Below are 27,520 nucleotides of genomic sequence, written 5' to 3' on the forward strand. Positions count from 1 at the left end.
GCCTGGAATTGATTATGTGGAAACGTACTCTCCAGTAATGGACACAATTACATTCCGTTACCTAATAAGTTTGGCGGTTTCAGAAAAACTTGAAATGAGACTCATGGATGTCATTACCGCATATTTGTATGGAGAATTGGATACAGATATATACATGAAAGTTCCAGAAGGATTCAGGTTGCCTGAAGCAGCCAGAAATAAACCACGGGGCATGTTCTCAGTTAAATTGAGAAGATCATTATATGGGCTAAAACAATCTGGACGAATGTGGTACAATCGTCTCAGTAAGTATTTACTGAAGGAAGGATACACAAATGATCCTATTTGCCCATGTGTGTTTATTAAGAAATCAGAGTCTGGATTTGCGATAGTGGCAGTATATGTCGACGATATGAATCTAATTGGAACTTCTGAAGAGCTTCAAAAGACTGTTGATTATCTCAAACGTGAGTTTGAGATGAAGGACCTTGGAAAGACAAAATATTGTCTTGGCTTGCAGATTGAGCACAATGCTAATGGAATTTTGGTGCATCAATCAACTTATACTGAGAAAGTATTGAAACGGTTTGGCATGGATAAAGCCCATCCACTTAGCACTCCAATGGTCGTTCGATCGCTTGACATTAAGAAAGACCCATATCGTCCAAAAGGGATGATGAAATGGTCCTTGGTCCAGAAGTACCATATCTTAGTGCCATAGGTGCTTTATTGTACCTAGCACAATGTACCAGACCAGACATATCATTCTCAGTAAATCTGTTAGCAAGTACAGTTCTGCTCCAACATGGCGACACTGGACCGGCATCAAACATGTTCTACGATACCTTCGTGGGACAACAGACATGGGGTTATTCTATTCCAGTGAATCGACCAACGCCCAGAGTATTATTGGTTATGTTGATGCAGGATATCTCTCTGATCCACATCAAGGACGATCACAGACTGGATATGTATTTACATGTGGAGGAACTGCGATCTCATGGAGGTCAACAAAACAAACATTAGTGGCCACATCTTCCAATCACTCAGAAATACTTGCCCTCCATGAAGCCAGTCGTGAATGCGTTTGGTTAAGGTCGGTAATCCATCACATCCGAAGCACATGTGCCCTACCCTCAACAACAGACACTCCAACAATTCTGAATGAAGACAATGCAGCTTGTATTGCTCAGATCACAGGAGGATATATCAAGGGTGACAGGACCAAGCACATATCACCAAAGTTTTTCTATACACATGAGCTCCAGAAGAGTCAAGAAATCAAAGTCAGACAAATTCGCTCAAGTGATAACCTGGCAGATCTCTTCACTAAATCATTGCCGAAATGTACATTCCAAAAGTTAGTGCATGGCATCGGATTACGACAACTCTGCAAGCAATCAAGTTGGAGCATGCAAAATCAGGGGGAGCATTCAAGAGTCCTCTAACATAGGACATATGCACGTTGTACTCTTTTTCCTTCGCTTAGGTTTTTTTTTTTCACTGAGTTTTTCCAAGCAAGGTTCTAATGAGGCAACCAATCTAGGGACATGTGGTCTCCAAGGGGGAGTGTTGTAAACATGTGGAGCCCACAAAGAAATTAAGCAAACATCTATGGGGCCCACAAAGAAATTAAGCAAAAAAAATTTTTGGAGGCTTCTTACCTGTAGACTCACGGATGCATGTATCTCAGCCTATAAATAAAACCATCAGAAAAAGAAAACGTAAGAAGAAAAAAGGAAAAAAGAGAAGAGGAAAAAGAGAAGAGGAGGAAGAGAAGAAAGAAAGAAAGAGGGTGAGTGAGAAGAGAGAAAATTCAGTAAGCCTCACATATTGTAAACACTATTGTAATCATATTATTATATAGTGAAAAGGTTACTGCTGCTGCTCTCCGAGGACGTAGGCATAGCCGAACCTCGTTAAATACTGTGTCTCATCTACTTTACGTGCAGCTCAAAATTCGCACATATCTCAGGTTATTTTATAACATATGCGACTCTCATCAGCTTACTATGGTAAGTTTGCTGACGTGGAAATAGAGTTAATGGGTTTACTCTCATCAGCTTTTTTTTTCTTTCTTTTTTCAAATTGAGTTTACATTTTTTTTTAAAAAAAAAAATGAAAGTAGTACCTGATTTTATAATAATATAATTTAAAAAAATATCAAAATTATACATTATGCCACTCCTTCAAAGGCAAGTACACTATGCCACATGTCCACCTTCGGCTATCTCCTTTCCGGCCAACCACCGTCGCCGACCAACCACCGCCGCCACTCACCACCCATCACCCACCACTGCAGGCCAGCCGCCAGCTAACCCCCATCGCCTGCCAGCCGTAGCATCAGAGGACCAACTCCGTTGCCCTTTATTCATCTTTAAAAAAAATAAAAGATTTTGTGTCATTGAAGATGACTTGAACCATGACCCTCAAAAGGAGGAAGACTCACTTACAAACCACTACACCAAACTTCTTTTTGTAATATTTATTCAGTTACACGATATTTGTCGATGGTAAAAACTAGATGGATAGTATTTAGACCAACTTAAATAAGTGATGTATGTTGAAGGTGAGGACCCTTAGTATGAGAGCATTCGGTAAGTAAATAGGCATACATACAGAAGACATATATAATAATGGGCTATGTCCACGGAGAAGTATGTTCTCATTATAATAAAGATTGTATACATTGCACATAGGGTTAGACCCAAGAAGAAGAGGGCGAATGCCGAAGGCTGAAAGTAGGAAAGCTAGAGGCTGAAGGCTGAGGATCTGGCTGAAGGCCAATGATCCATGTGTTTGTAAATGGGCTCATGGGTAAGCCCATAAGGCCCCAGTGAGCAATATGGAGCCCTAGTAGCCCGTCTCACCCTCTTCTTTCTTAAACGGGAGACGTCTCCTTTTATAAGTGATGGAGAGTCCCTTATCCTTGTGTTTTGTCGATGTGGGACTCCCTTCCATTTGCTTGGATTGGCTTAGGAGTGTTTGGCCAGATATTGTACAAATAGGAGTCCCTCAAGTTCCCGATTAAGGAGGTACTTCTTCATTGGGGACTTGTAGTCATCAATGTGCTGGCCAAGCAATGCTTCAACTCCTTCGCTTTCTCTTGTATGCAGCATTGGTGCAGAGTTGTTGAGTCAGTACCCGCTGATCACCGAAGATAAAGGTACCAAGTCCTGAGTAGTAGTTATTGAAGGGCATGGAGCTTGAGTCGAATGACAACTACTGGATGCATGCACTATTGTAGGTGCTGAAGGTGTTGCTGTAATAATGGGTGTTGTTCAATAGTTGGCATAGGTGCCGGAAGCTCAGAGGATTCTTCATTTATGCCATTCGGCATGTGGCATAGGCATGGAATGAAAAGATGTCTCTTGGGAGGTATCGTTCGGCATGCCTTGACACCGTAAGGGATAAGTGTCTACAGAAGGTGCCGTTCAGCAAATGGCCTTGGTGCCGTAAGTGAAAAGTGTCTCCAAATGTGCCGTTCGGCAGGTGGCCTTGGCTCCATAAGGGAGAAGATTCTTCGTGAGGTGCCATTCAGCAGGTAGCTTTGGTGCTGTAAGAGAGAAATGTCCCCATGAGGTGCCGTTCAGCATGTGCTCTTGAGAAGAGGCATCGTAAGGGAGAAGATTCTTCGTGAGGTGCTGTTCGGCAGGTAGCTTTGGTGCTGTAAGACAAGAATGTCTCAATTAGGGGTAGTTCGGCAACACAAGAGCTGAGATATGCTGTTGGAGCTTTGGGAGCTGTTGTAAGCTTTGGAGCTGATGTTGTAAGCTTAGGAGTTGATGCTGTAAGTTAGGAGCTACCGCCGTAAGCTTTGGAAGCTTATGCTGAAAGCTTAGGAGCTGCCGTCGTAAGCTTTGGGAGCTGATACCGAAAGCTTAGGGGCTGATGTCGTAAGTTAGGAGCTGTCGCGTTAAGCTTTGGAAGCTATCGTAGGTTAGGAGCTGTCGCCGTAAGCTTTGGAGCTGCTGTATGGAAGCTGATGTTGTAATTCTTCATGCGCTGCCAGCAGGTAGCATTAGCACCGTAATGGAAGATGTCGTTCAGCATGGCCTTGAGAAGAGGCATCATAATTGAAGGTGCCGTTCAGCATGACCTTGAGAAGAGGCGCTAAAAAATGTTACTCGTGGGTAAGGGTGGCAATTTCGAATACGACCTGATACATGACTCAAAACCCGCATGAGAAATTAGCGGATTCAACCCGCATGATAAAAAAAAGGTCAATTTCAGGTCAATCCGTTCTGACCCGTTTAATAAACGGGTGGGTTTTGGGTCAACCCGCTAACCCGCTATAATACCTATCTAACCCGTTTATTAAACGGGTCGTGTCAACCCGTGTACAACCCGCTAACCCACTAAAAAATAAAGACAAATGGAGACTTCAACACACACACAAGGGGTTTCGAACTCCTACTATCTTCATTTCTCTCAAACACCTTATCCACCATGCTACAAACAATTTTGTGATTTTATAGTATGCCTTTTGATATTTATAATATTTCTTTTTCTTTTGTGTTTTCCTTTCTTTTCGGTCTCTCTTCTCCTCTTCTTTTTTTTTTCTTTTTTTTTTCCTTCTTTCTTCTTTCTCCCTTTTTTTTTTTTCTCTCTTTTCCTTTCCTCTTCTCTCCTTTTTTTTTTTTTTTTTTCTTTCTTTTCCTTCTCTTTAGTTTTCTCTCATCTCTCTTTTCTCTTTCTTTCTTTCTTCAATCTTCTCTCTCTCTCTCTCTCTCTCTATTTTTCTTTCTTTCTTTTCCTTCTCTCTTCTCTCATCTCTCTATCTTTTTTTTTCTTTCTTTTCCTTATATTTTCTCTACTCTCTCTGTTTTTTTTAATTTAAATTTTTTCGGTTGTGAGTTTTGTAACATGCATGTTATTATTTATGAACCCGTTACACGACTCGAAACCCGCACGATAAAAGACAACCCGAACCCGACACGACACGTTTATTAAATGGGTTGGGTTCGGGTTGAGCATTCTTGACACGTTTATTATCCCGACACGACACAAACCCGACACTACACGACCCATTACCAGCCCTACCCGTGGGGTGCCGTTTGGCAACGCAAGTTTTTGCGAACTGATGTCGTAAAGTTGATGCTGGAGTTGCAACCGTAAGCTTTAGAAGTTGCTGCCGTAAGCTTGGGAGCACTATCGCAGACTTGGGAGCATGCCGTTGGCTTAGGAGTTGTTGCCGTAAGCTTGGGAAACTTAGAAGGCTTACTGCCGTAAGCTTTGGGCCGAAGGTAGACGCCGAATCACTGGGGAGATGTAAAGACATTGTACGCGCTGAATAATGTAAAGGTGCCGAAAGCAGATGCCGAATCATTGGGGGATGTAAAGACATTGGGCTCCGAAGGAAGATGTCGTATCATTGGGGGATGTAAAGACATCGCACGCTGAAGGCAGATGTCAAATCATTGGGGGGATGTGAAGACATCGCACGCGCCGAATGATGTAAAGGTGCCGAAGGTAAACGCTAAATCATTAGGGGATGTAAAGACATCGCACACCAAATGATGTAAGGGTGCCGAAGACAGATGCCGAATCATTGGGGGGATGTGAAGACATCGCAAGCGCCGAATGATGCCGAATCATTGGGGGATGTGAAGACATCGCGCGTCGAAGGCAGATGTTGAATCATTGGGAGGATGTGAAGACATCTCACGCCGAATGACGTAAAGGTGCCGAAGGCAGACGCTAAATCATTGGGGGATGTAAAGACATCACGCGTCGAATGATGAAAGGGTGCGGAAAGCTGATTGTAGGAGGTGCCGAGGGCACCGCTCACAAGGGTGCCGAGGGCACTGAATGTAAGAGTGCTGAGGGGCACTTGTTGTAGGGTGCCGAGGGCACTCGAGAAGGAGAACGACATAGCCTTTCATGTCGCTTCCCACAGACGGCGCCAATCTGTTGATGGTAAAAACTAGATGGGTAGTAATTAGACCAACTTAAATATGTGATGTATGTTGAAGGTGAGGACCACTAGTATGTGAGAATTCGGTAAGTAAATAGGCATGCATACAGAAGACATATATACGTGGTTCACCTGAATAATGGGCTACGTCCACAGAGAAGTATGTTCTCATTATGATAAAGATTGTATACATTGCACATAGGGTTAGACCCAAGAAGAAGAGGGCGAATGCCGAAGGCTGAAAGTAGGAAAGCTAGAGGCTGAAGGCTGAGGATCTGGCTGAAGGCCAATGATCCATGTGTTTGTAAATGGGCTCATGGGTAAGCCCATAAGGCCCCAGTGAGCAATATGGAGCCCTAGTAGCCCGTCTCACCCTCTTCTTTCTTAAACGGGAGACGTCTCCTTTTATAAGTGATGGAGAGTCCCTTCTCCTTATATTTTGTCGATGTGGGACTCCCTTCCATTTGCTTGGATTGGCTTAGGAGTGTTTGGCCAGATATTGTACAAACAATATTTATAAGAACAAAACTACATACTAAAACTGAAATTAATTTTATAGAAGCAAAAATTGCACTTCAGAGTATGGTGAAAAACAAATATATTAATAAGTGAGGAATCAAAATGGAAAACCAAGATCAAAGTACTAAATGAAAAATGCAATGCAAAAAGGGAAACTGCAATGCAGAAGCTGAAACTGCAATGCAGAAACGGAAACTGCAATATTGAAAGGGAAACTGCAATGTTGAGTCTGGGCAAAAATGCTCAGCTCTAGGGTTAAACAAAACAAAACAATATTTTTGTTCATTCAAGACATGTTGGGAGAGGGGGAATCATACTGAAGACCACCTAGAATGTAAAATAGGTTATTCATGTTTCTATTTTCTACATTGCAAGTTCTGTTTCCTGCATTGCAGGTTTCGTTTTCTGCGATGCAGTTTCTGTTTTCTGTATTGCATTTTTCTTTTTCTGCAATGCAGTTTCTATTGTCTGCAATTTCAAGGTCGTTGTCGTCCAAAGAGGGGGTTCATATATTCAGCAATAAATTTTATTGGTTAATTCATAACGTAGTAGTTGGAGAAAAGCAAGTGTGAATGTGTTGAAAAAAGACCATTTCATTATCAAACAGAGTGAGAAAGCAGCAGCTGGAGCTGCGCCATTAGACTAACACTAGCCTTGATTGAAAACTCAGTTATCAGTTTTCTACTTTTCTTTCTTTCTATTTTTAATGTAGGCAACTTCCTATTTCTTTCTATTTTTAAAGTCATAAAATATTGCTCCTAAATATCCAAATTGATCATAAATATCTAACTTTTTTTTTTTTTTTTTTTGACAAAGTAATATTGTAAATTAACCTAATGTATAAGAAGGGAGATCAAACTTAGGTGTAAGAGAGCAGACACACTGAACTTAGGTGCAAGAGAGCAGACACATTATCATGACCAATTAGCCTAACCCACATTTGCATATCTAACAAAATTTTCTTAATTTCTTCCACAAGTAAATTAAGAGTGGACATTAATGTCATAGACTTCCGTTTAATGAAATAATTATGTGGCCAGCATAAAAGTCCACATCATGGATTTCGCGATGAAAAAAACCAAGTTCAAACAAGTTGATATATCGCCCGTGCATTTAAGCAATAAATTTATTGGTGAATTCGTGCTTGGACAAAAGCAAGTGTGAACGAGTTTAAAAAAGACCATTTCATTATCAAACAGGGTGGGAAAGAAGCAAATAGAGTAGGGCCATTAGATTATGATTGAAAAATCAGTTATACTTTTTTTTTTTTCCTATATTTTTTTTTAATGTAGGAAACTTCCAATGACTGTCTAGCGTGTTGAAAAAGGACCATCGGTGCTCGTAAAATCTCCTTCGTATTAAGCTAATAAAAATCTCCATCCCTCATGAAAATATTGGTCCTAATTTCCAAATGGGCCATAAATATCTAAACTAACCAAATGTAAGGGAGTGATGAATTTATAGCCACTCATGAATATCACTTTGTCATAAATATCTGAACTAACCAAATGTGAATTTATAGCCGTTGTAAGGGAATTTATAGCCATTGTTGACAAAGTTGTTATTTGGGTCTCCTAAGGTTAGTTTAGCCTTGCACCCAAGTTCTATGATTATTCCCTTGCACTCAAATATTTACATTTGGTTAGTTTAGAATATCACTTTGTCATAAATATCTTAACTACTTCTACTACAACCGTTGCACTTTAAACTATAAAATAGGGCATGTTTTATGCTAAACCCTATATATAACAAAACATCTATTTACCTGCTGTTACTTATTTGTGTTCTCCATACGTACTTTGTAGGAGACTTGGCTCTTAGGGCCGTTTGAACTTCCATGAAATGAGAGTGAGGGAGAAGCAATATGTGACCAACCTCATCAAAATTTATTGGTGAAATTAATCATAATATGTGGCTGGACAAAAGCAAGTGTGATGTGAGTGATTTTGAAAATAAACCATGTCAGGATCAAACGTAAGTAGACAGAAGGACGCAGCATGAGCTGGAGCTGGGCCATTAGAATAGACTAGACACTCCAATGATTCAAAACTCAGTTATCAGCTTCTACTTTTCATTTTGACCAAAACAAAGTAAATAAGCATTCTACTTCTTCTATGTGAAGGCTGGGGAATTTGCATTGCGTTTTCCTTATCTACCAGTCTTTGTTTCGGAGTCTTTTCCGTCAACTCAAAATTCTCAAACCCATAATTAGTTTCATCCATCTTCCACTCATCCATCTTCATATATATTATTATGTCTTGGTTCTGGCTCTCTTGATCTCTTTTGTTCTAAAAGTGTGTAACTGTGTATTGCCTTTAAATTTTCCTTCTTGTTCATTGCGACACCTTCGGTATTTGGTAATTCGTGAAGAAATCTGCTGCTGATACTTAAACTGCAGGTACTTTTGATTTATTCTGTTCGGTGCCTTTTATATTTTGTTTCTTCTAGTTTCTTGTATTTTATTTGTTTTGCGCAATGTAATTAGTATTATTTTTTTTATCAAAGAAAGAGCGAATGTATTTATCTGCTCAGACTTCCTGTTTTCTTCATCTATTTCGCAAGATACAACAATAGAAACTTTGAAGAATTTTTTATTCTTTTTTTCAAAACTGATTTATGAGTTTTATAAATAAAAAAAGGTTCGCTGTCTTCCCAAGTCTGCTTAGTTACATATATTGTTATGTATTTTTTTTTCTGTTTATACAAGCGATATTCAAGAACTGCTCTTAGAATAGAGTAGACACACGATTGATTCAAAACTCAATTATCAGCTTCCACTTTTCTATGTAACGTGCCGGTGGCATCAGTTATAAAAGCAAACCATAACTATATATAAAAGCAAACCAGAATCATAAATATATATAAAATTATTTGAATGATCTCTCAATAAAATGGGACTGATATATATACTATTTCCTTCTTCTTTTTTCACATTATTGTCTCATTTAGTACTGTTTCTTATAAGAATTATTCTTACTCATTTTGTTCATCTATAAGAAATTTTGTTATAAGCCTAATTTTTTTGGTCGAGCAGCTTGTAGTCATTTCAAAGGCAAGCTCTAACGAACCCTTAATCGGTAATTTCAAGCTAATAAAAATTTTCGATTGTCGTGAAAATCTTGCCCTTAATCTTCAAATTGATCAAAATGATATAATAAAACAACGTTAATGATACAACAAATTTGGATTGGAGAAGTGGAACTGAGCTGGAGTCTTCCTATAGTTTTGTTCCTCTCTACTTTTGGTGGGGTCGTTTATTTTTTTGTTTTGTTTTGTTTGTTCTGTTCTATTTCGAACAAAGTGGCTTTTCTGCTTGATACAATACAAGCAGAAAATAAAAATGAAAAATATCAACTAAAAAGTCACTTTGATCGAAATAGAACAGAAACAGACAAAAATAAACCACCCCATCAAAAATAGAGTGGAACAAAACCATAGGAAGACTCAAGCTTTGTTGTTCTACTTCTTCAGTCCAAATTTGTTGCTCACAAGCAGAATCGGATTTGAACTTCCGTGTAAGTGCTTCTTGCAAGCATAATTATACTGTTTCAATATTTTATATTTATGTTTTTATAAGCCATAAGACTTACACATCCTAATTAAAACTAATTTTTCACTTAATTTCTGCAGTTGTGCATCTTAATTTGTTCAGTCTGGATTTGAGGATCTCAAGCAAAATCAGATCTCAAAATTTCCATGTGAGTGCTTATTCTGAACTGAAATATCTACGTAATTATTTCATTTTGTTTTATATTTGGCCTTCCAGCGTTATTCTTGTTCCCCCAGCTAAAACTAGTTGTGCATGTTGATGTTGTTGAAGAAAACTTCCTTACTTCTTTGGCTGCTTGTGTGTCTCTTCAGTCTTAATTATCAACAAGTATGGCGGTGGGAGAGATTTTTCTTGGGGCGTTCCTTCAAGTGCTGCTCGACAGATTGGCGCCTCGCGAGATCCTCAACTACTTTGGCCTCGCAAAGGGCGTCGACAAAAAGCTGAATAAATGGAGTGACAATTTGTCTGCAATCGTAGCGGTGCTGAATGATGCGGAGGAGAAGCAACTGATAGAGCATGGTGTGAAATTGTGGCTGGATGAACTTAGAGACTTGGCTTATGATGTAGATGACGTGCTGGACAAATTTGCTACTAAAATATTGAAGCGCCGGATAAAGGGACGTGATCAAGCCAGCACAAGTAAAAAGGTGCGGAGTTCATTCTCTAAACTGAAACTCAATTTCGATATGAACTCTGAGATAAAGAAGATTACAGAGCGGTTGCAAGAGATCTCTGAACGGAAAGATAAGTTTGGTTTAAAGGGCACCGGAACGTCTAGTAAAGCATGGTCAAGGCCACCAACTTCAGGTGTGCTAGGTGGACTAACCATTGTTGGAAGAGATGGAGATAAAGCAAAAATATTAGACATGTTGTCGAGAGATGAGCATAATAATGTCAACTTTCATGTTGTTGCCATTGTTGGCATGGCTGGCCTTGGGAAGACTACACTTGCTCAATTTGCATTCAACAACAACAGTGATGTCATGAAGGAGTTCGAGCCGAGGGTGTGGGTGTCTGTGTCCGATGACTTCGACATTGTAAGAGTGACGAAGGCAATTCTTGAATCAGTCACATCTCAACCCGTTAAAGTAGAGGAGTTCAGTAAAATGCAGCATGATTTGAATGAGCAGTTAAGAGGTAAAAAGTTTTTAATTGTTTTAGATGATATTTGGAACAAAGGTGATTTATATGATCTGTGGACAAGACTTCAGTCCCCTTTTAGTGTTGGAGCACAAGGAAGTAAGATAATTGTGACAACACGAGACCTAAAAGTTGCAAAGATTATGGGAGCCACCGAAGTTCATAACTTGGAGTCTGTGTCAGATGATAATTGTTTGGAAATATTTGAGCAGCATGCATTTGTGAACAATGATAGACCACCAAATTTTGAGTTGCTTCAGAAAAAAATTGCTGAAAAATGCAGTGGATTGCCCTTAGCTGCAAGAACTCTTGGTGGGCTTTTACGTCAGAATGAAATAAACGAATGGGAAGAAATATTGAACAACAAATTGTGGAATTTATCAGGTAAGAGTGACATTCTTCCGGTATTAAAGTTGAGCTATCACTATCTTCCTTCCAACTTGAAGAGGTGTTTTGCCTATTGCTCAATATTTCCAAATGACTATGAATTTGGGGAGAAGCAATTGATCCTTTTATGGATGGCAGAGGGTTTGATTCAACAACCACCAGAAGCCAATAGACAAATGGAGGATTTAGGCCACGACTATTTTCAAGAGCTATTATGTAGGTCATTATTTCAAAAGGCAAGTGAAAACAATTCACGATATGTAATGCATGACCTTGTTACTGATTTGGCACAATGGGCAGCAGGAAATACTTGTTTTAGATTGGAGGACAAGAAAGGTGATAACTTGCAATCTGTATGCTTTCGTCATTCGTCTTTCATAATTGGTCACTATGATGGAGTTCAAAAGTTTGAGGCCTATCGCGAAGTTAAACGTTTGCGAACATTCCTGCCACTTTCACTATCAGATATTTGGTGGAGTAGTCAATGTCTGGCTCGTACGGTAATTTTTGATTTATTACCTCAGATGCAATACTTACGGGTGCTTTCTTTGAATGGCTATCGAGTGACTGAGCTGCCAGATTCAATTGGTAATTTGAAGTATCTGCGGTATCTTGATTTTTCTCACACAGATATAACAAGTTTGCCTGAACCAACAACCACTCTTTTCAACTTACAGACACTGATATTGAAAGGTTGTAGTTTATTGGAGGCACTACCCATAAACTTGAGGAATCTAGTGAATCTGCGTCATCTCAACAATTCAGAGGTAGATTCACTAAAAGCAATGCCTCCGCAACTAGGTCGGTTGACAAATCTGCAATCTTTGCCTAATTTTGTGGTGGGTAAAGGTAGTGATGAATCAGGGATAAGAGAGATAGGATCCCTATCCCATCTCCGAGGGACATTATCGCTCTCAAGGTTGGAGAATGTGATCGATGCTGAGGATGCACGGAAGGCCGACTTAAAATCCAAGGAGAGAGTAGATGAATTGGTGCTAGAATGGTCGGATAACACACAAGAAACGCAATTAGGCGTGCTTGACAGATTAGAACCTCATAGAAAGCTTGAAAAACTCATCATCTGGGGTTATGCTGGATTAGAATTTTCAACATGGATTGGAGATCGTTTATTCTCCACTATGGTGCATGTACGCTTAGACAAATGTAAAAATTGTCAAATCTTGCCACCACTTGGGCAACTGCCTTTGCTCAAAGAACTTTATATTACAGGAATGGCTGCAGTGAAAAGTGTCGGTCCTGAGTTTTATGGAGAGAGTAGCTTGCCTTTTCCAGTACTGGAGACTCTTGAGTTTTCAGATATGCACAACTGGAAGAAATGGCTTCCTTTCGAACAAGATCAGGTTTTCCCTTGCTTGAAATTGCTTTCAATCAGAAATTGTCCTCAATTGGAGGGTAAGGTGCCCGAGAACCTTGATTCATTAGAAACACTTAAAATTATTAAATGCGAGGAATTGGTGATTTCAATTTCCAACTATAAACAAATTGGTGCATTAGACATCGACGGTTGCAAAGCGGTGGTGAAGACAAGTGGCGTTGAGTTTGAGTTATTAGAGTCCTTGAAACTTTCAAATATTTCAGAGGTGAGGTTCCAAACAGGGGAATTCACCAAAGGATTAAGGAAGGTTGCAAATTTGAGGATTGGCGGATGTGAGGAGCTGACATCTTCACTGAAGAATGAGGATAGAGTATTGCAACACTTGATTTCTCTTGATTCTTTGGTTATTGAAGGAAACTCTTCCCTCCTTGAAAAGCTGGGAAAAGAAGCAGAGGAGTTGCTGCAATTGCAAATATTGACTTGCAAGCTTAAATATCTGGAATTAAACAAGTGTGCAAGTCTTTCGAAGGTACCAGAAGGGTTGCATCACCTAACGGCTCTTCAAGACCTTCAAATAGTTGGATGCTCAAGTCTGGTTTCTTTTCCAGATGTTGGTCTGCCTCCTTCCCTTGAAGTCATAAGGATTGAGGAGTGTGATTCGTTGCTGTATTTCGCAAAATACCAGATTCCCCCAAATCTAAGAAGAATAGAGATAAGGAGGTGTAAAAGTTTGAAATCATTAGTAGAGAAAGAGGAGGATAGTTCTTCGTCTTCCTCTTCTTCTCATATTTCTCTTGAGCACTTGGAAATACGGGTATGTGAATCTCTAACGTCGTTATCATTGAGAGCCCAGTTGTTTCCCAGGGCGCTTAAACGCCTTCACATATCCGATTGTGGAGAGCTGCAGTTAATAATGTCCGATGAGTTAGCCCACGACAACACTAATTATTGTCTTGAATATATTAGCATCGATTCTTGCCCAAATCTGAAATCCTTACCGGAGGGCCTATGCCACCTCACCAATCTTCAAACTTTACAGATTTATGATTGTGGGAGTCTGGTTTCCATCCCGAGCCTGAGTGGTGAGGGTTTGCCTTCGCCAACAACAACAGCCGCCTCCAGCCTGAAAGAAATCACATCGAAAATTGCAACAAATTGGAGATGTTACCGGACATGTGCAATCTCAACTGTCTTCAGGAATTGAATATTGATTACGGTGAAGGTTTAAATTTCACTTCCTTTCCCCCCAACCTAACATCACTTACAATTAGTGGATTCAAGAATTGTAAGCCGCTGTGGGAGTTGTTGCACAGGCTCACCTCTCTTACAGGCTTGTTCATTAGTGGTGAAGACCCAAGTGTGGTGTCATTTCCACCCGACAGTTACAGGGAGATGGAGATGGAGATTCTTCTCCCCAAATCTCTCACTGTTCTCTCAATTGCTGGCTTCCCAAATCTGAAGAAACTGAGCAGCAAGGGCTTTCAATTCCTCACCTCTCTTCAATCTCTTCAACTCTGTGATTGTCCAAAGCTGGCATCTATTCCAGTGGAGGGGTTGCCTATTTCACTGAGGGAACTTAAAATCATTAGGTGTCCTCTGCTAAAAGATAAATGCCAGCCTGGAAGTAAAGGACGATACCTGCCCAAAATATCCCACATCCCCCGCATAAAGATATGGCCTTAGAAGACGGTTTGAAGATGATGAGAACCCACACCGACACATGGACATGGTCAACTCCGACTCTCACTCTCCCCAGGTACTTCAAATTTCAAACATTATCAACACTTTCCCTGTACTCTTTATGGTGAGACTCCTTTTCTGGCATATTATTGCGAGTAGTTTACTGATTTGCTGTTTCTGGTTCTTTCTTTACTGATTTGCGAGTAGTTTATAATTTTTTAATGTCGGGGGATCCCTGAAAAGAAAAGCAAATTGTTGACCAATATAGTTTTGTCAAAATTACAGCAAGACCAATCATATTGAATTAAAAAATGTTTATATTACTTATGATTTTCTATATTAGGGAGTATGATTGTAGTTCAAATTTTATAACTAAATTTTAACTAAAAAAATAAGAAGCATGATTATAGATGCTGTTATATAGCTAATAGCAGTTTTCTTTTCGGTTAACTATAGTTAATATATAGCATTTACCTAAGCATATGAATAATATAATTGTACAAAAAAGAAAAAGAAAAAGAAAAAGAAACAACATTGTTAAATAATCATACTGTTAATTATAGGGTTCATTTGGACAGGAATTAATTTATATAAAATATCTAAATCACCAGCAGCAATTGGTGGTTTCATTTATTTATTTTTTTAAAAAAGAGTAATTTACTGATTTGCTGGTTCTGGTTCTTGCCTTATGCTATTGTACACTCTTGACTTCTTCAATCACTATAATCTTCATTTTCACTAAGGCATGACCATGACACATTGAAATGTGATTTTCAATTGCTATTTTGGTATTTCAGAACTTAGTTTCTCATCCATAAGAATAAATACAGGAAGTGCATTTAAGCCAGATTAGATCAGCAAATTCACATCACTTCAAGATGACCGTCTCCCATCCTGACTGGGGATTCCCCAACCTCCCACTGCGATTTACTCTTTTTAAGGCCTCGATAAAATTGACCTAGTCCTCGCATGATGTCTGGTCCAGTGTGAGAGGGTTAAAAGAAGGGACTGCCTCTCTTGCTTCCAGAGCTGCAGGGTGAAGAGCTGTGAAAGGACTGGATAGCAACAAGGTCATTTCATATCGTGGTAACATCAACTGAAGATGGTAAATCACTACCTTTCTGTTTCAAGTTTCAGAGTTTTAATATTTTGCCATTTGGTTTGCCTTGTAATATTTTGCCATTTGGTTTGCCCTGTAATATTTTGTCATCTCTGTACTGAGAAAACTTTTACCCATATTTCTCTTTCTTTTGTTTGATTGTATTCAAGTTGGTAGGTTTACTTAATCTTAGCTTAAGATTTGAACCCTGACCCCTTTACAATCTTTAGAGGACTTGTAGAGCTAGCAGTTTTTAAAGGACATCACGTAACCAAGTGTTATTCTTTGTTCTTTTAAACAGAAATGTCGACTGAACCTGCCAGATATTTGTGACAAATTCTTGATATTTGCACTGAGATATTATATGTGCAACTAAGCTTCATCTTTATTTTCATGATTTACCAAATTATCTTTTGAATCATGCTGGAAATACAAGTGAGGTTGCCGTGTTTTGTTTAAAAAATGTGTTTCTGAATTGGCAGGAACGCTTTCAATATTCAGATGCTATATACTATTGGAATTTTAAAAGGTTTTAATTTTAACCATTTTATTTATTTAATTATTTTGGCTGTTTTATTTTATTTATTATGGGGGTTATAAATATTTAATATTTAGGTTTTATTTCTGGTTGGTGAATGCCTTAATTTTATGGTTTGTGGACTTTTATGGTTGGTGAAGGTTACATGTTTTTGGATGCCTATAAAAGGCCACTCCTCCTTCACATTTAATATACACACAATAACACACAATAACACATAATACATTATCAGAATATCACATACACATTCTAATTCTCTCATTGTCTACTTTTACATATATTATCTACTTTATATTATTATTATTTTGGGCAATGGTTATGTGACTTGGATACCTATATATGTCTGTGAACGTGCTCATAGCGGATCTTGAGTTTGTGTATAAGGGGTCGTATCTTGGAGTCTTGTAAACTGTCAGTACCTGCACGTAGGGAGGCTTCAAAGGCTTTAGGACAGCGTCTTTGACGTACTTCACCGTACCAAACTCACCTTCTAACTTATTATTTATTTTCCTTTACTTACCTATTATTTTGTTTTCTTCAATTTCATTATACCTTCAAAACTTTCAAATTTGTTTATATGTTATTTATAATATAAATATTTTGTATTTGGCTTTACGGAAAGAGGAAAACTATTATTTTTTTATAACATATACAGCTTACGGAAGCCAATGTTGTGTTGTGCCAGAATAGTCTTCAACTCCCATCCCTTCAAGCTTCTCAAGAAACCACTGCAGGGGGAATAGTAAACTCGTATGGCTCACGCTCTTTTTCTCTCCAGATGTTTTGCTTGCTCCTTGATTCGAGTGTGACGCCTACAATGGTATTGTCCTCTTTGCAGAAAGAGTTGAAACCATCCATTGCTACTTTCAGCAGCAATGGGAGTTAAATAGGCCCAAACTCAAATTTTCAAGAGCAGAATCCTCTTCCTTTGCAGCAGTAGGTGACAGTGGTGCAAAAAGGACTCAAAGGAAGATATTTATGATGGAGTTTCGTCAGTTCTTTGGACAACTATTTGCTTTAAATATTCTGCCGATCAGAGCAAGAAGGATTGTTTTATTGGGTCATGTCAATTCACTAGGCATTTGTAAACAGTGAGAAGGAACAGCAAACAATGAAAGTTTTTTTATACAAATTTTACAAAGGATAATCTATTCTAAATTAATATAATCAATGGAGAGGGGAATTTGAACTTTGGCGCAATGAGGCAAGCTCATTGGCCTGGCCTAACCCGCCTCTTAAGCAAGCAATGAGATATTACATATTCATATTCAGAATTCTTATTCCATCCTCAATCAAATAAGATACGCCCCCTTTGGTTAGGCACTGAATTGTTGATGACCAATTTGGTTGTGCATCTTCATTGTATGTTGTCTTCTTTGTTTCTTTTAGCTCATTAGGAATTACTTAAATTCTTTGGTGCTGACATGTTTATGCATGTCCTCACCATTTTTATGAGTGACATTCACCAGTAAACAGTTCATCAATAAGAGATTCTATGCATGATGGATGAATCTACGGCCGTTTGCATTACAAATGGGGATAATATGAATCTACGGCCATTCTAAGAGTTCAACTATCTGTCTAGACTATTATAATCTATATATGCCAATATTTAAACAAAAATTAAATAAAGAAAACAAATGGGTTAATTGGCAAAGACCATGCTTGGTCTGATTGTCCACCCCACCACGATGGAAGCATATATAGGTGATATCTCTTGGTTGCTAGTTTATTTTCTAAATGCATTTTTATCGGAAGGTTACAGCACTGTAATTCCATAAACAAAATCAATATCTGCACAAAAATAAAATTACTTACAACAACCATGTAATCTACCCTATGCTCTAATCTCGTATCTTTTGAATTCCAACCCACCGTGCATAATCAACCCACCTGTTCCAAAATATAAAGAATCATGAGAATTGATGAGGAAAACACAACCAACTAAGATGATGAGATTCAAGGAGAACTCAGATCTTACATCAAGGACCCCAAGAATGTGTTGCCTGTTCGAACAGCAAAGCAAATTGCACTAAGTATAATCTTGTGTTGGTGTAGCAAGGGTTCTAGAATTCGTTGTTCAATTACTCCAGCGAGAACTTGGTACCTTTAAAACAAAAGGTATATCATTATGCATGTTTCCAATAGTAACAAAAATAAATTATTATCATTTCTGACTAGCCTCTAACTATTTATGAGCAATAATTAAATAGCAGTGTCATTGCCAAATAAAATAATAAGTCAATGAAATAATCAAGATATCTCTTAGTCCTTCTCTTAAAGATGGGATGCATGTTTCTTTAATCCCCCTTGTCCAACCAACATCAATTATCTTGCCTGAAAAGGAATTTCCATACGGTAGACAATTGATATATAGAATTTTCTAAAGGCCAACATATATCATAGCATTGGCTCTTTTTCCCCTCAATCGAAAAAACAAAGAATTATGTACATAAAGCTAAATAATGGTAAACAAAAGATTTCCTTCTTCAAGGTGTCTTTTGCAGATCCTTACTTTGCTGCAGCACATCTTGTATCCATTTTTGGAATAATGATGAGCAGTGTCCTTTCGCATAAGTAGCTGTTCTATTTAGAGAGGTTAAAGAGTTTCTTTTTAAGACATTTTTATTCAGTCAGTCTTGAAATGTTTACTCTTTAAAATACCAAGTTTATTCAGTCAGTCTTGAAAAGTTTGTTATTGGTCTATGCTGACAGTTCATGAAGGTTAGAGTACATAATAAATAGATTACTTAAATCTGCAGAAAACATGTGTACCTTAGATTGCTAGAAACTGCCATATAAACTCCATAGGCTACACTAGTTGATAATATGGGAACATCCTCTGCTTCACCAGCAAAAGTTAATATAGTTTTTCCTATCATGCTTCAGGGCTTTAAATACAATGTTCTCATTAATTATAATTTCCTTGCTCATGATGTATGTTGTATAAGTGTTCCAATACAACATGCAGAAGATACTTTAGGGTTAGTATTGGAGACCCTATAATATGACAAGAATATAAAGAACCCAGGCCTGTATAGAATTGTTCATCAATGTTTTAATGGTTGATGCAATGTTAAATTAAAGCGTACATGCTCTATAATATAATGAATTAGTTACAGAGGGTTAAATAGGTATGGAAAGTATTTGGTTATTGCTGAAAATTTTCACTCACCAGAGATGCACCAGTCCCAACTGCAAATAGTTTAGCTCCATTTCTCTGAATAAAATATCAAAATACTATAAACTCCAATGCACATACCACTATTAGACATGAACGTGACTGCTAAACTGTTAGATAGCACATACCACTATTGCACCTATTCTCTGTAAGAGTGAGTAAGATGTTCCAGCCAAAGCTACCTGCAGACAGGAGTGATGACTTGCTTGTTATAGTCCTATGACAAAGTAGCAACTTAAAAGACCAAAAATAATGAAGCAAGCACTAACCTGAAAAGCATTATCAGGACACCCATAGAAGAACTTAGCAAGACGCCCCGCACTGACAGTAAGAGGAGGTCGAAGTGAAACAGTAGGAGCAGGAAGCCAAACAAGCATAAAATCGGCTATAATGGCCATCACCTGAGATTTAAAAACAAATATATTAACAGTAAGGCTGCAAAAAGGTGCAACAAATAGAAACCAGAAACCCAACAGATAAAAAGGGCAGAAATAGATAGCATGAAATGGTAAACGAAACACATCAGCTATCATCAAAATTAAGGAAAACTTCCAATTGTTACAAAGTTGAAGAAGTGCTGCAGATCTTTTGCACACCAAGCAACACAAAGTTTAACATATATGAAAGCTTATGACTAGAAAAGGAACTTTCCTTTGAGATTAAGAAGCCTTCTGAAAGTATGGGGAAGTAATCAAATGAGTAAACAAATTTAAATGATGTACATTGCACCAGCTCCTACTAGTAAAATGCAATTAAATGATAAGCAATCCCTGCAATTTATAACTCTACTTCAGAAACACAGTTGATATTGTCATTGCAACCCCATTAACAAATTCTAAGTCCAATTTCCAATTGAAGCAAACAATTTCAACCAGTCAATTAACTAAAGTTCCCACAGAGCAGGCTCAGTTTTAGAGCACAGATAGCAGAAATGCCAACCAAAAATAAATAAAAGGATCATACAAATATAAAAAGATACCTAGAATCAAGTTGCAAGGAAAGAAAAACGCAACAGTGGAAACTGAGGATCCTACAATCAAGCAACTCCTATTCAAAGGAAAATGACCGAAGACACGAATACCATTTAGTGATTCTGTAATTGGAAGCGCACAAATTGCACATAAGGTTGCTACCAAGAGTTGGCATTGAGCTCAATGTGCCCAATGATAGTTTTCTGCATCCATTCCAATTCACAACCCAAAACTCAACTGAAAGGCAGATTTTTCGAGTTTAACTTATTTAATTTTAATATTTATATCATATGACATATCCCAGATTCCGACAGTGTTTCTTACTGTTACACTGTCGCTCAGCCCAATTATACAAACATCACTTGTATAAGCTGCTCATCTATGAAGCTGATGAAAATAACATAGTTTGTAGGCAATAGTTTTCCATTCTGCAGCACAACATAATCAAAGATCTTATTTATATGAGAGGCGTACCACATCCGCAAAAACAAAATCCAGCTCTTTGGTAAAATTTTCGCGGCGCCGCTCCAACTCTGCAGCAGTCTGAAAAAGGAGCAACATGGAAAGAGCTCAGCTTACACCTAACTGTACATAGCATATACTCTCATTTGTATTTGATATTCAGAAGTTAAAAGATATCCAATGCATAACAGAGACACCATTTCCATTGAGGCGCCAAATAAGAATTGTAGATGCCAAAGTATGGATCAACGGTCAAGATTTCACCTTTTCTATAACTTTATCAGATTAGAAGTTAGCAAGTTAGAAGAATCACAGACCTTGGTGAATATTCCAACACCATACTCTATAGCAATCTTAGTCAAGAACAAGTCATCCGCAAGCAACCGCTCCTTAAACCCATCAAACCCAAGCAGCCACCTGAACACCACCTAACTTTGTCGTTATTTGGAGGCACTACCTATCAACTTGAGGAATCTAGTGAATCTGCGTCATCTCAATAATTCAAATGTACGTTCACTAAAAGCAATGCCTCCGCAACTAGGTCGATTGACGAATCTACAATCCTTGCCTAATTTTGTGGTGGGTAAAGGTAGTGATGAATCATGGATAAGAGAGATAGGATCCTTATTACATCTCCGAGGGAAATTAGTGCTCTCAAGGTTGGAGAATGTGATCGAGGCTGAGGATGCACAGTGGGCCAACTTAAAATGCAAGGAGAGACTTGATGAATTGGTGCTAGAATGGTCAGATAACACACGAGAAACTCAATTAGGTGTGCTTGACAGATTAGAACCTCATAGAATGCTAAAAATTCTCATAATCAGGGGTTATGCTGGACTAAAGTTTTCAGCATGGATTGGAGATCGTTTATTCTCTTCTATGGTTCGTGTATACGTAGGCAAATGTGAGCAATGTCAAAACTTGCCACCACTAGGGCAGTTGCCTTCACTCAAACGGCTTTATATTACAGGAATGATTGCAGTAGAAAGTGTTGGTCCTGAGTTTTATGGAGAGAGTAGCTTGCCTTCTCCAGTACTAGAGGATCTTTAGTTTTCAGATATGCACAACTGGAAGAAATAGCTTCCTTTAGCACAAGATCAGGTTTTCCCTTGCTTGAAGTTGCTTTCTATCACAAATTGCCCTCAATTGGAGGGTAAGTTTCCTGAGAACCTTGATTCATTAGAAACACTTAGAATTATTAAATGCAAGGGATTGGTGATTTCAATTTCCAACTATAAACAAATTGGTGCATTAGACATTGACGGTTGCAAAGTGGTGGTGAAGACAAGTGGCGTTGAGTTTGAGTTATTAGAGTCCTTGCAACTTACAAATATTTCAGAGGTGAAGCTCCAAACAGGGGAATTCACCAAAGGATTAAGGAAGGTTGCAAATTTGACAATTGGCGGATGTGAGGAGTTGACATTTTCACTGAAGAATGAGGATAGAGTATTGCAACACTTGATTTCTCTTGATCGTTTGGTTATTGAAGGCAACTCTTCCCTCCTTGAAAAGATGGGAAAAGAAGCAGAGGAGTTGCTGCAATTGCAAATATTGACTTCCAAGCTTAAATATCTAGAATTATACAAGTGAGCAAGTCTTTCGAAGGTACCAGAAGGTTGCATCACCTCACGGCTCTTCAAGACCTTCACATAGTTGGATGCTCAAGTCTGGTTTCTTTTCCAGATGTTGGTCTACCTCCTTCCCTTGAAGTCATAAGGATTCGGTAGTGCGCTTCGTTGCTGTATTTTGCAATATACCAGATTCCCTCAACTATGGCTTTGTAAAAGTTTGAAATCATTAGTAGAGATGAAACAACTTTTCATGTATGATATGAATGTATGAAGTAACCTAAGTTCAATCTAGGTAAAAAGCCTTAGATGTTCAATCCACTATGGTCTTAAACCTTATTTGGTTTATGTTAAACCTTATTTGGTTTATGTTAAAACTTATTGAAAATTAGTCTATGGAGCTATGAATTAGCTTGGTTTATATGATTTCATGTTTACTTTTATTTCTAGAAAGACTATAGAAATTGGAAATACCAAAAAAAATAATCGTTAAATTTTAAACTAATAACTTTAGTTAGCCCGCCCGTTGAAAAATTCATGATTCCGCCATTGGATACAATACTCCTCCGTCAAGATTAATTTGTGATCTCAATCTAATAATTGTGACTGACTTACTAAGTAGGTTGAGAGCAAGCACTTAGAGCATCTTCAACAGCCTCTTCAAATAGTAAAATATTCTCCAACAGCTTTGTCAAACCCACTCACCTTTGGAACAACATGAACTGTCTTGGAATGGTGAAAGCCTACATGGGACTGAGTGAAAAATAATGAATTATTATTTAAATATTGATGTGGTATTATTAAACCGAATTAAACAATAATGTTTGATTAAAAACAAAAAGAAAAGTTAAACATTGGGAGCTTTAGTAATATACCCAAAATAGGACATGAAATTATAAAAAAAAAACCCTATATGGAATAGACTTTAGAAACACACACAAAAATCATTTACTATCTAATAAATGAGTGTTGAAGTTCCTATAAATTACATCTCTGCCATTTATTAACTTAAAACAAGCCCAATACAAAAAACTCAAAAAAAACCCAAAATAAGCCCAGCAAGCCCGAAGTACATTGTTAATACCATGTCATAGAAGTGTATTGTTAATAACATGTCATAGAAATACATTGTTAATATCATGTCATAGAAGTACAATGTTAATATCATTTCATAGAAAAACATTGTTAATACCATTTCATACAAAAAACCCAAAAAAACCCAGCAAGATATCCGATATCCTTTGCAAAAACATTGTTAATACCATTTCTGAAAAATCTGTTAATACTATGTCATGGAAGTACCTTGTTAATACTATGTCATAGAAATCAACTCAATAGCAAGGTATGAACAGTTTAACAACTGTTCATACCATTTACTGGAAGCTAACAACTATATTTCATTTGCATAATAGGAACGATAACTTAAAACAAGCCCAACACAAGCCCAACACTAATTTAATGCTAAAAAGGGTAATAAAGATATTTCATCTTATTAATTAAATTAAAAAATATACAATTGTTGATTTTTGGGTTTATTTTGGGTGTGTTTCTATGTTTTAAATAGTGTAGGGTATATTTATAGTTTCATGTCTAGAAATGGGTGTTTCACTAATTTTATATTAATTTAATTGAAGAGGTTGATGGGGTACAAAGCAGTAAAGTAGCAAACTTTACTCTTCAAATTGCCACTTACCTCAATAAACCACAATTTGTAATCAGTCATATAACAAACTGGGAACCACATAACATCATGACACCTGTATAGCCATTACATGAGTGGGAAGCAGATTTCATACGAGTTCAGTACAATTTGCTAGTAGAGTTAGTTTTTCCCGCATAGCATGATGCTTCAGTGCTTTAAATACAATATTCTTATTGATTATTTCTTTCTTTTTTTATGGCTAAGTTAAAGGAAAATCCAGCCTTGCTTTCGGTGGTTTTTGCTTTTGCTTTCGGTGGTAGACAAAGGCATGCAAAGATGAATTGATGATGGCTGGCACCAACTCGATTTAGTGGAGATGCTTTCGTGTCATCATTGTTGTTTCTTTGCCGAGAGATTCTATGAATTGATGATGGCTGGCACCAACCAAAAAGTCACTTTGATCGAAATAGAACAGAACAAACAAAAATAAAACGACCCCACCAAAAGTAAAGTGGAACAAAACTATAGCTCTGCTGTTCTGCTTTTTCGGTCCAGATTTGTTGCTCACAAGCAGAATCAGATTTGAACTTCCATGTAAGTGCTTCTTGCAAGCATAATAATTATTTCAATCTTTTATATTTATGTTTTTATATGCCATACATACATTCATCAATGAGACTTACACATCCTAAGTAAAACTATTTTTCACTTAATTTCTGCAGTTGTGCATCTTAATTTGTTCAGTCTGGATTTGTGGATCTCATGCAAAATCAGATCTCAAAATTTCCATGTAAGTGCTTATTCTGAACTGAAATATCTACGTAATTATTTCATTTTGTTTTATATTTGGCCTTCCATCGTTATTCTTGTTCCCCCAGCTAAAACTAGTTGGGCATGTTGATGTTGTTGAAGAAAACTTCCTTACTTCTTTGGCTGCTTGTGTGTGTCTCTTCAGTCTTAATTATCAACAAGCATGGCGGTGGGAGAGATTTTTCTTGGGGCGTTCCTTCAGTTGCTGCTCGACAGGTTGGCGCCTCGCGAGATCCTCAACTACTTTGGTCTCGTAAAGGGCGTCGACAAAAAGCTGAATAAATGGAGTGACAATTTGTCTGCAATCGTAGCGGTGCTGAATGATGCGGGGGAGAAGCAACTGACAGAGCATGGTGTGAAATTGTGGCTGGATGACCTCAGAGACTTGGCTTATGATGTAGAAGACGTGCTGGACAAATTTGCTACTAAAATATTGAAGCGCCAGATAGAGGGGCGTGATCAAGCCAGCACAAGTAAAAAGGTGCGGAGTTCATTCTCTAAACTGAAACTCAATTTCGATATGAACTCTGAAATAAAGAAGATTACAGAGCGGTTGCAAGAGATCTCTGAACGGAAAGATAAGTTTGGTTTAAAGGGCACCGGAACGTCTAGTAAAGCATGGTCAAGGCCACCAACTTCAGGTGTGCTAGGTGGACTAACCATTGTTGGAAGAGATGGAGATAAAGCAAAAATATTAGACATGTTGTCGAGAGATGAGCATAATAATGTCAACTTTCATGTTGTTGCCATTGTTGGCATGGCTGGCCTTGGGAAGACTACACTTGCTCAATTTGCATTCAACAACAGTGATGTCATGAAGGAGTTCGAGCCGAGGGTGTGGGTGTGTGTGTCCGATGACTTCGACATTGTAAGAGTGACGAAGGCAATTCTTGAATCAGTCACATCTCAACCCGTTAAAGTAGAGGAGTTCAGTAAAATGCAGCATGATTTGAATGAGCAGTTAAGAGGTAAAAAGTTTTTAATTGTTTTAGATGATATTTGGAACAAAGGTGATTTATATGATCTGTGGACAAGACTTCAGTCCCCTTTTAGTGTTGGAGCACAAGGAAGTAAGATAATTGTGACAACACGAGACCTAAAAGTTGCAAAGATTATGGGAGCCACCGAAGTTCATAACTTGGAGTCTGTGTCAGATGATAATTGTTTGGAAATATTTGAGCAGCATGCATTTGTGAACAATGATAGACCACCAAATTTTGAGTTGCTTCAGAAAAAAATTGCTGAAAAATGCAGTGGATTGCCCTTAGCTGCAAGAACTCTTGGTGGGCTTTTACGTCAGAATGAAATAAACGAATGGGAAGAAATATTGAACAACAAATTGTGGAATTTATCAGGTAAGAGTGACATTCTTCCGGTATTAAAGTTGAGCTATCACTATCTTCCTTCCAACTTGAAGAGGTGTTTTGCCTATTGCTCAATATTTCCAAATGACTACGAATTTGGGGAGAAGCAATTGATCCTTTTATGGATGGCAGAAGGTTTGATTCAACAACCACCAGAATCCGATAGACAAATGGAGGATTTAGGCCACGACTATTTTCAAGAGCTATTATGTAGGTCATTATTTCAAAAGGCAAGTGAAAACAATTCACGGTATGTAATGCATGACCTTGTTACTGATTTGGCACAATGGGCAGCAGGAAATACTTGTTTTAGATTGGAGGACAAGAAAGGTGATAACTTGCAATCTGTATGCTTTCGTCATTCGTCTTTCATAATTGGTCACTATGATGGAGTTCAAAAGTTTGAGGCCTTTCCCGAAGTTAAACGTTTGCGAACATTCCTGCCACTTTCACTATCAAATACTGGGTGGATTCGATATCTGGCTCGAAAGGTAATTTTTGATTTATTACCTCAGATGCAATACTTACGGGTGCTTTCTTTGAATGGCTATCGAGTGACTGAGCTGCCAGATTCAATTGGTAATTTGAAGTATCTGCGGTATCTTGATTTTTCTCACACAGATATAACAAGTTTGCCTGAATCAACAACCACTCTTTTCAACTTACAGACACTGATATTGGAAGGTTGTAGTTTTTTGGAGGCACTACCCATAAACTTGAGGAATCTAGTGAATCTGCGTCATCTCAACAATTCAAAGGTAGATTCACTAAAAGCAATGCCTCCGCAACTAGGTCGGTTGACGAATCTGCAGTCTTTGCCTAATTTTGTGGTGGGTAAAGGTAGTGATGAATCAGGGATAAGAGAGATAGGATCCCTATCCCATCTCCGAGGGACATTATCGCTCTCAAGGTTGGAGAATGTGATCGATGCTGAGGATGCACGGAAGGCCGACTTAAAATCCAAGGAGAGAGTAGATGAATTGATGCTAGAATGGTTGACACAAGAAACGCAAATAGGCGTGCTTGACAGATTAGAACCTCATAGAAAGCTTGAAAAACTCATCATCAGGGGTTATGCTGGATTAGAATTTTCAACATGGATTGGAGATCGTTTATTCTCCACTATGGTGCATGTACGCTTACACAAATGTAAAAATTGTCAAATCTTGCCACCACTTGGGCAACTGCCTTTGCTCAAAGAACTTTATATTACAGGAATGGCTGCAGTGAGAAGTGTCGGTCCTGAGTTCTATGGAGAGAGTAGCTTGCCTTTTCCAGTATTGGAGACTCTTGAGTTTGAGGATATGCGCAACTGGAAGAAATGGCTTCCTTTCGCACAAGATCAGGTTTTCCCTTGCTTGAAATTGCTTTCTATCA

At 38.1% G+C, this 27,520-nt stretch overlaps 2 protein-coding genes and 1 pseudogene across 4 annotated transcripts; 2 read left to right on the forward strand and 1 right to left on the reverse strand.

Annotated features, from left to right (window-relative positions):
* Window positions 1-8,648: 8,648 nt before the first annotated feature.
* Window positions 8,649-17,372, forward strand: LOC117613306 (putative disease resistance RPP13-like protein 1). Of its 3 annotated transcripts, none has more exons than XR_004583705.1 (4): window positions 8,649-8,813; window positions 10,046-10,113; window positions 10,277-14,584; window positions 16,924-17,372. XR_004583705.1 is itself a non-coding variant. In XM_034341921.1 (3 exons), exon 3 carries the CDS (start codon window positions 10,295-10,297, stop codon window positions 14,030-14,032), a length of 3,738 nt encoding a protein of 1,245 aa, XP_034197812.1. In that variant the 5' UTR covers window positions 8,649-8,813; window positions 10,046-10,113; window positions 10,277-10,294; the 3' UTR covers window positions 14,033-14,684. The 3 variants fall into 3 exon arrangements, 1 of the variants encoding a protein (XP_034197812.1); XR_004583704.1 differs by lacking the exon at window positions 16,924-17,372 and adding an exon at window positions 15,339-15,963; XM_034341921.1 differs by lacking the exon at window positions 16,924-17,372 and having other exon boundaries at window positions 10,277-14,684.
* A 382-nt stretch (window positions 17,373-17,754) lies between these two features.
* On the reverse strand, window positions 17,755-24,050 carry LOC117613308 (annotated as a pseudogene).
* Window positions 24,051-24,507: 457 nt separating this feature from the next.
* On the forward strand, window positions 24,508-27,489 carry LOC117613307 (putative disease resistance RPP13-like protein 1; the record flags this gene model as incomplete). The annotated part of the gene is made up of 3 exons (XM_034341922.1): window positions 24,508-24,563; window positions 24,692-24,759; window positions 24,925-27,489. A coding segment is annotated over exon 3 (2,547 nt), but the record flags the coding sequence as incomplete, so codon positions are not given.
* Between the last annotated feature and the right edge of the window lie 31 nt (window positions 27,490-27,520).

This window comes from Prunus dulcis, unplaced genomic scaffold, assembly GCF_902201215.1.
Source record: "Prunus dulcis unplaced genomic scaffold, ALMONDv2, whole genome shotgun sequence".
Lineage (NCBI taxonomy): Eukaryota > Viridiplantae > Streptophyta > Magnoliopsida > Rosales > Rosaceae > Prunus > Prunus dulcis.

What these genes read in the sequence shown, in the direction of transcription:
- LOC117613306 (XM_034341921.1), top strand. Translation starts at nt 10,295, where the DNA reads ATGGCGGTGGGAGAGATTTTTCTTGGGGCGTTCCTTCAAGTGCTGCTC.